Here is a 9,530-nt window from a genome sequence, read left to right on the forward strand (position 1 = left end):
CCAATTTAAATAGTTTAATAACAATTGTAATAATAAAAAAAAAAGGTTAAATGTCATAAATAAAGTGTAGAATGACAATTTATCATTTACTTTAATAAATTTAAATGACAATTTCTCTTTTATAAATATTTAATAATATTGTTTAAGTTATGTTTATCTTTAATATAAGTTGCAACTATCATTGTTAATTCTTAATTCTTATCTTATAAATCATAATTCCTAGCCTTAGTTTCATGTTTGACATTTATTTATTTATTTTAATTACTCAGACACCTTTGTTTGTCATTTTCATTGTTATCATTACTATAATTGTTATTGATTTCATTAGCACCTTAATCACTCCTCAATGCCATTATTTTATAGTTGTTATTGCTAACACTTTTACTAGCATTATTATTATCATTGTTATCACTACTACTATTTTGACAATCCTTTTTAGTGTAGCATTTCTCCTATTGTTACCATAATAACTACCAATGTCATTATTGTCATACTAATATCACTGACTCCCAACACCACTCCATTGTCCTTGTTAACACCCTTGGGGCCATTATCATTGTTGTCCTTTTCCTTATCCATCACCCCACCTTTAAATCAATTTTTTTTTAGTAAAACATAATTAATTACATATAATTAGAAGCGTCAAAATAAAATTAGAATTCAGCTTAAAACTATAATTTTATAGCTTAATTATTTGCACAAGAAACACAAATTATGATTATATATGAATAAATTCCAATTTAGACATAATTGGAATTATAATTACTACTCTAATTTTATTCATTAAACAAAATTTTGGTACATGAAATTGGAATTGTAGTTTAGAATTTGTTTACAATTTATAATTCATGGTTTGGATTGAATAAAGAAATAAAGCTTACAATTATAGTTCAAAATTGAATTTTATTTTGATTTTAATATCTTAAGATAATAAAGGATAATTACGAGTAAATTACTTGGCTCTAAATTATAAAATATAATTTACATGTAGCAATAAAGACAATAGTAATAATGATTAGACAAAAGAGTGATAGAGGTAGAGGTAATGACAAAAGGGTGATGATAATAAAAATAGGAACAACAATAAATAATGATGATGACAATCAAAGTAATGACATAATGGTGACGATAATCAATTTTTTGTTTAAATTTGTTTGAATACAAAGTTCCTTCAAAATAGATTTGACCCTAATTTTTATTTCAAGAAAGGCTAAGATAATTTTAGACAATAAAGTAAGAAGATGTGTTCTTATTGTGAAAATGAGTGAACTTATAATTGATGTGTGCTACAAGAAGCACGACTTCTAAATTAGGTTCACATTTAAGAACCCAAAATATACCAATAAAGTTGTCAACATAACTTGTAACAAAAAAGAACTTGTTGATCAATACACGAGTATTTTTACATTTCTTCCTCAACAAGATTCTAATGGTAATTCTAATCCAACTAGATGGATCCTTGACTTTGGTACAACTAATCACATCTCTATTTCTCTTTCATATTTCTCTTCTTACAAAATATTTTTTTTCTACAAAAGTAAGTCTTTCTAATGACAATTATCTTTCTTCCACGTCTTCAAAAACTAAACATTTCTCTTATTCATTTGTACCTTTTTATGTTATTTATATACTCACGTTTCAATTCAATGTTATTTCAATTACCAAGTTAGATTTCAATCTTGTTACAAATTTAAATTTTATGAATGATATATGTGTTATTCAAAATATCAGTGCATTTAAAAGTATTAGTGTAGCCAAAGTTGAAGGGGAATTATATGTTCTAAGTAAACTTGTGCCACCCACGCCATATATTTAAGACAATTTTGTTTATACTTCTAACTGTAGTATTATTAATAACAAATATAGCCATTGGGATTATAGACTTGTACACCCATAAATTATTAGGATTATTCTTTTAAAACAACAATTTCTTTTCATTACTTGTAATAAAAATGATGTATATAATATTTGTCATTTTGTCAAACAAAAAAGTTTTGATTTCCTTTAAGTAGTAATTGTTCTTCTCCTAGTTTAGAATTAATACATGCTAATATATAGGACTTTGTGTCCATTTTCTCTTAATGGGCATTCATAATTTTTTACCAATATTGATGACTATTCTAAGCATACTTGGATATATCTATTAAAAGCAAAATATGAGGTTCAAATCGCTTTCCGTATATTTTTCTCTTTAGTTGAAACTTAATTCAATATTAAATTAAGTTCATAAAAACAAATAATGAAAAAAATTTAATGTCTAATTTTTATAATAGGAAATGTATTGTTCATCAAATTAGTTAAGTTAAAAACTCTCACAATAGAATTTTATTATAGAAAAGAAAAACACAAACTTCTTATGAATGTTAGGTGTGCTTTAATGTTTTAGGCTAATTTACCTAAAATATTTTGGTCTTATGCAATTGCTCATATGGATGTCAATATAGGTCACTTGCCTTGTCTAAAAGTGGGTTGGGCCAAGCTAACCATTTTTTAAAGTGGGTTAGGTTAAAATATTTGGCTCATTCCATTTAGAGATGGACTGCGAGTTAAAACAAAAAAAAAAAAATCTAATAAAAATTATAAACACGTTAATACTAAAAATAAATAAATATTATCTATAATTGTAATTTTAAAATAATAAAAAATTATTGAATTATAACTTCATAATTTTAAAAGTCAGAAATTATAACAACTTAAAAATCTTAAATAATTCACAAATGATTCACGTATTCAATAATAATTAAGATTTGTTTAAAAATTAGTTTTTGAAAGAAAAGAGAAAAAAAGTAAATACTCATGTGATGATAATATTTGTTTGAGAGTTTCTAAATAAAAGTAGTTGTTTTAAATTAAGAATTTTTGTATTAACTTTTATTCTTCCTTCCTTATTTATCAAATTCTTTCTTTTTATTATTTTTAAACTCTCAAACAAAACTTAAATTTTTTAGATATTACATTAATAATTTTTTATTATTTTATAAAATTATCATTTTAAAACAAATATATTTACTTTTAAAAATAAAATTACTTTTTTTAAAATTATTAAATTTAAATTTTAGGCTTTGTTTTTACAGTTGAAATTAAATAAATGTTGTTTGTTAATACTTTTATTTATGTATTAAAATAAATTTAATTGATGAAGTATTAACTAATTCTTAAATTATATAAAATTTTAAAAATTTTGAATGCATAATGAAAATTTTTAATTTAACGGTCAAATTAATAAACTTTTGTTTTTGCAATGAGTGAATATTCACCATATATTTTTTATATAATAAATTCTCAAAATATTCAGATAAAAAGTAATAATTCAAGAATTTTAAATAAAATAAAATTAGTATCAAAACCAAATTTATTTAAGAAAATCAATTGACTTAAAAAATTAAAATTCAATGAGTTTTAAAATTTATAATGAAAAAAATGATATTTCCTCCATTTTTATACTTTACTAATTTTAATTTGTCTGTTGTTATTGTCACTTTATAAATTTTGCAAACAATTATTTTGTTTATAATTTACTCTTAATATTGAATGTGTTTTCTTTTTCAATGTACTTATTTATTCAATAACTCATATTAATTAATACATTAAATGAGAAGTGTAATAATCAATTAAATACTTCCTCCATTTTTATTTAAGGGGTTTTAAAAAATAATTTTAAATTTTAATTAATATTATTTTTTATAAATAGTGTTATTTAATTTTTTATACTATCTTTGATTCTTTTTTATAAAAAATTAATTCATCAAAATTAATATATTTTTTCTTTTTATGTGTAACTTTACAAGTTCAATGAAATATTTATTTATTTTTCCATTATACCTTTACTTTTTATAATTTTTTAAATTATTTCACACATTTATAATAGTATGAATACTTAATTATGATAAAGCCCAAAAATTAATAAAATCATATCACAATTGTCTTCGTAACTGATAAGGACATCAGTTCATAAAATGTGTTTTCCTTCCATTTTTGAGAAAAAGAAAGTTAGAATAAGAAATTAAAGAAATGTCTTGTCACTGTCATGTTTTTTTTCTACTCTTATTTAAGCAATTTTTTTACAATATCCCTTTTATCAATGTGGTTATAAAAATTTAGACAAAAACTTCTTAAATAAAAATGATAATAGATACTTAGGAGTGATAATAAGCACACTAAAAAAATTAGATAACAGTTAAGTTAATTTTCAACCAAACGCATTTTAATTAATAAAGGTAAAAAAAAAAAAAGATTAATTACGTATGAATTGTATAAAATAGTAAAAAATTATCATAATATAATAATTAAAATATTAAACGGAGAAAGTAAAAAAAGAAGTGTGTTGTGTTTGGAGCAATGAATGTAGAGGCAGAATTTATGGCGTTGGGCATGGTGGGTGGAAGTAACTCAATTTGTCAGTGATTTGATGAAAAATTTCAATTTGGGAATTGAATTGAAACCATTAAGTACGTTCTCCATTGGTTGTAGTCTATTAAATCATTGCACCTAAATTCCTGAAAGAATTTAGAACACTTCAAACATGGCAATAACTGGTCCCAACCATAAAGTCAAATAATCAGAATTGTAAAAAAAGAAAATAATAAATAAAAAGAGAAACTTCTTTTCCACGAAAAAGAAAGCCAAAATTTCCCCCCCTTTTACTTTTATGGCATCGCCTTGACCTTTTTGGTCCCAAAATTCATGACGTCATCACGCAGTGTCGTTTTGGACTTTCTGCCTCTTCCTTCCACAGCCACCATTTAACTGACAACCCCAGCTCAGACTTTCAGACGCAGTGGCATTTCCGTTATTTCATCACTACGCTGTGTCGTTTATTCAACCTGCAGACGTAGCAGAGAATCAAACCTTTCGCTGCGCCCTATTCACTGCTCCTCCATCACACACGCAGCACTCTTCAACAAAGCTCACCCTTCCCCCCTTCCCCTTCTTTCGCGGCCTCTTTCTTCTCCCGATTAAGTACCGTCGCTCTCCGCCGATCGCGACGGCCATTTCCTCATCCCAGCCTTTGCTCGTTTTCCCGATTCCATGTGTTTTTCGCACGCCTCCTCTGCCGTCGCCATTGTTCGCCGCCTCACCTGACGCATGGGTTGCGTGCTTGGGACGCCGGGCGATGCCGGAGCTCAGCGACATCGCCGGAGCGGAAAGCGTAACGTCGATGCTGACGAAGGTAATAATGCCGTTAGGGTTCGAGAGAGGGATAGAAATCGTCACACCGGCGATTTTCCGGGAACTCTTCCGGCGCCGGAGCGGCGGAAACCTAGACTCGATCCGTGCGCGGTGACTCAACAGGGTTGGCCGTCTTGGTTGATGGCCGTCGCCGGCGAGGCAATCGGCGATTGGACTCCTCGTCGCGCGAACACGTTCGAGAAACTTGCTAAGGTGCTTCGAAGCTTCACCTAACTCCATTTCCAAAACTTTTCTTTTTCTTTTTTTTCTTGTTTTATTTTTGAATAAAAATAAAAAATGGATCAATTTTTAGTCCGTGCTTTTTGTTTTGTTGTTGTTGTTCAGATTGGGCAAGGGACATATAGCAATGTATACAAGGCTAGAGACCTTGTTACGGGGAAGATTGTGGCTTTGAAGAAAGTTAGATTTGATAATTTGGAGCCAGAGAGTGTGAAGTTCATGGCAAGAGAGATACTTGTTTTGAGGAGGCTTGATCACCCCAATGTTGTAAAGCTTGAGGGTTTGGTTACTTCCAGAATGTCTTGCAGTCTTTACTTGGTGTTTGAGTACATGGAGCATGATCTTGCAGGGCTTGCAGCTGGCCAGGGTGTCAAGTTCACTGAACCTCAGGTACCACAATTTTAAACTGCTGTTTGCTCTTGGTTTAATGTGTTTTCGCATGCTTTTGTTATAATTGACCTTCAGAGATATGTCATTGTGAATTTGTGATTTAGGTGTGTTTCATGTCACGATTTTGTTGCCTTTCTATGATTAGCACTAAAAGTTTGTTCATTTTTTGACATTAATTTTCTTCTTAGAGTGTAGGCTTTTTATCTTTCTCCTAGAGCTTTCTTGGTGATGTTGGGACCCATGCAAAATTCTAAGCATATTTAGTTTTGTATTTATTTCAAGATTCCTTGATGCCCTGAGCTTCTCGCACGGTGTTTTTAAATTACCTTTGACCATGTTGCTACTATGAAGTTTCCTTTATTATGTCACATCATAAAATAAGGTTCTTACAAATTTGGAATATTTTTGCTTTCCATTCTGATGGGAAGAAATCTTACTTCTAGGAAATAACTCTTCAAATATTAATATTTCATGCATGTTGAGAAGCCTTGTAGATTGGTTGTTATGAAGACATTATCATTTTTATTTCTAGTCTACTCCTATTTTAAATGAAAAACAGAGTTTACATGTAAGGGCGGGTGACTTTACATTTTACAGTCATATACATTTGCAATGTGAATGTTAAATCATAAAGGGCTTACTTCTTGATTTGTGATCTCCACCCTTAGTACTTGGTGGAGTTGTATGAAGCAGTGATGTCTTTTTAATTAGCAATAAGACTAGGAGGAAGATATATACTCATTCATATTATGAAGTAAAATGAAAAGTTAAACTGAAAAGCTGATTTGTCTCTCAGTATATTCTCTATGACAGGTTAAATGCTTTGTGAAGCAATTACTCTCTGGTCTTGAGCATTGCCACAGTCGAGGTGTATTGCACCGAGATATCAAGGGTTCCAATCTGCTTATTGACAATGAAGGAATCCTCAAAATTGCAGATTTTGGACTGGCAACCTTCTATGATCCTAAGCAAAAGCAGGCGATGACAAGCAGAGTTGTGACCCTTTGGTATCGTCCCCCTGAGCTGCTTCTTGGGGCTACATTTTATGGTGTTGGTATTGACCTTTGGAGTGCTGGTTGCATCTTGGCAGAGCTGCTTGCTGGGAAGCCAATCATGCCTGGCCGTACAGAGGTATTGTTTGTCATCTTGTTTATTAGTGTTATTGTCTGAAATTTGGCTCTTGAGATCCCCATGATGCTCCTAATCAGTTTACAAATATTTCAAGTATTGGTTTGATGTAGTGGTTTGCTTGTAATTCATCTTGTTCCTTACCCAGAATCTCTTTTGAGGTCTTGTGTTACTAAAAGCATATTTTTTACTGGCCATTTTATTGGAAAGCTCTCTTAGACACCAACCCATGTTAGTGCCTTGTGTTGGGCATTGTCATAAACTTTTAGTTTGTTTGCTGGTGGCTCTAACCTACCATCTTGATGGACCAGATGTAGTTTATCAACTAAAATACAGAAACTGTATTAAAGATCAAGACAGATGAAAGTGAAACAATAGAAAATGAGAACCATTTAGTTTATCATCTGAGAGTGCAGTGTAATTAGAGTAGGTATCCTTTCTGTGAGAGTACTGTATCCTTTGTGGTATTTACATTATATCACTTCTGTTTTGCACTTGATTCAATCTTTTCACCTTCACAATATATATCTTTGTCTGCATTTCAATATCCCTTTTTCTTTGCTCTTGAAATGAGAATATTTTCGGGATGTTACATGACTGACTTTTGTGATGCTTGGAGCCAGGTTGAACAACTGCACAAAATATTTAAATTGTGTGGCTCTCCATCTGAGGAATATTGGAGGAAGTATAAATTGCCCAATGCTACAATCTTTAAGCCCCAACAGCCATATAAACGCTGCATTTCCGAAACATTCAAGGATTTTCCTCCATCTTCACTACCCCTAACTGAAACTCTTCTTGCAATAGATCCTGATGACCGTGGCACTGCCTCAGCTGCACTAAATAGTGAAGTGAGTGATCACTGTGTTAATACCTTGTATTTGAGATGCAACACATTTCATATTTGTTTTCTATCTGCAGTTCTTTACCACAGAGCCCTATGCTTGTGAACCATCGAGTTTGCCAAAGTATCCTCCTAGCAAAGAATTGGATGTAAAACTGAGAGATGAAGAAGCAAGAAGGTTCTCTTCTCTTCTTGTTAATAACTTCTGACCTGCTTTTGTCTAGTTAGTAGTTGCTCATTATGGTTTTGATTTCATCCTCAGGCAAAAGGCTCTAAATGGAAAAGCTAGTGCAATTGATGGTGCCAAAAAAGCCAGAGCACGTGAGCGCAGCCGAGCCATTCCAGCCCCTGAAGCCAATGCAGAAATCCAAACAAACTTAGATGTAAGTCCCATGCGTAATTACATTTGTTATCCTCATGGCATCACTTGGTCATACAGTTTTTGTTTTTTATTTCTTATTCCTTTGCACCCTAGTTCGTGCATATGTCATACACTTAAATGAATAATTGAATATCTTTGGTACTCTCTGTTTGTGGACTAATGTCCACTTTCACGACTATTTTAGGTCCGAGCTTCCTTTTTTTTAACCTATACTCAAGCTGACAAAGTTTTCTTGGAACTTTACCATTTGCACGATTTACATTATTTATAAATTATAAAGCTATCTGGAGCTTAAGAGCGAGCTCTAGATTCTTTAGGATTTTTCACTTTGGATTCTCTTATCATGTCTACCCTGACATTTAAAATAAATTTTTGGGATACACTTTTTTATTCTTAAAGGACACAGAACTTTGTGAGCATTTTGTTTGTTCTGATGATATTTGTGGTAAATTAAGCTTTTCGCTTACAACAGTGTCTTATATGCTGCCTTGAGCAACATTACATGTGTTTCTCACTGAATTTCAGAGGTGGAGAGTTGTGACTCATGCAAATGCAAAAAGCAAGAGTGAGAAATTTCCCCCTCCTCATCAAGATGGAGCTGTTGGATATCCACAGGATGCATCAAATAAAGGGCCTGTTTCATTTGGCGCTCCGGACACTTCCTTTGGTTCTGGGATATTCAATTCAAAACCATCTGGACCTGTAAGAAGTCATGGTGGTGCAGGACTTTACAGAGGGACCAAAACCAAAAAAGAAGAATCTCAGATGGCGTCATCATGGAAATTCATGCGTCCATTCAAGCCATCAACAGTTGGACTTTCTATGGATTTATTATTTAGGAACAAATAATCAGTTTCTTTTGATTTTGGCATCCTATAATGAGGAAAGTAATGATCTAGGCCATGATACATCTTTTCGGTATTTCGCGATGGTTTTCAAAATTTTTTTTCGTGGTGGTCCTATTTTTTGTATTTCATCTGGCATAAAGTTGTTGCTGTATAATCTACAACAGGGATCCTTACATTTGTATATTTAGAGGATTAAATTCTCTGCTGTACAGTTTCTGGGAGGACTTGTTCTTCGGGACCTTGGAAATGTTCTTTGATTTAGCTAGCAAATGATTTTTAGAAAAGCGCTGTCTCGTCTAATGTAATAATATTTCATCTCCCTTTCGTCAATTTTATTTACTTACAGCTTAGCGGGCGACAAAACTGATACAACCAAATTCCAAATGGACCGCACCCATTCAATTAATCAAAATATCTTTATTAAGAGTATAACTTTTCATATTATCAAAATTTTTTACAAATTATTGTTATAGGAAAAGATAATTGTTATGAATTTCATGTTTACAAATGTAATTTAATTAAAATATAT

At 31.1% G+C, this 9,530-nt stretch overlaps 1 protein-coding gene across 1 annotated transcript; it reads left to right on the plus strand.

The window, feature by feature from the left end:
- The first annotated feature begins 4,770 nt into the window (after nucleotides 1-4,770).
- LOC113865431 (probable serine/threonine-protein kinase At1g54610) lies at nucleotides 4,771-9,302 on the plus strand. Its single transcript, XM_027499965.1, has 7 exons — nucleotides 4,771-5,382; nucleotides 5,515-5,799; nucleotides 6,613-6,930; nucleotides 7,551-7,778; nucleotides 7,849-7,949; nucleotides 8,034-8,154; nucleotides 8,679-9,302. The coding sequence occupies exons 1-7, from the start codon at nucleotides 5,086-5,088 to the stop codon at nucleotides 9,000-9,002; spliced, it is 1,674 nt and encodes a 557-aa protein (XP_027355766.1). The 5' UTR covers nucleotides 4,771-5,085; the 3' UTR covers nucleotides 9,003-9,302.
- Nucleotides 9,303-9,530: the final 228 nt, after the last annotated feature.

This window comes from Abrus precatorius, unplaced genomic scaffold, assembly GCF_003935025.1.
Source record: "Abrus precatorius isolate BTA unplaced genomic scaffold, Abrus_2018 Scaffold10, whole genome shotgun sequence".
In the NCBI taxonomy this organism is placed as follows: Eukaryota; Viridiplantae; Streptophyta; class Magnoliopsida; order Fabales; family Fabaceae; genus Abrus; species Abrus precatorius.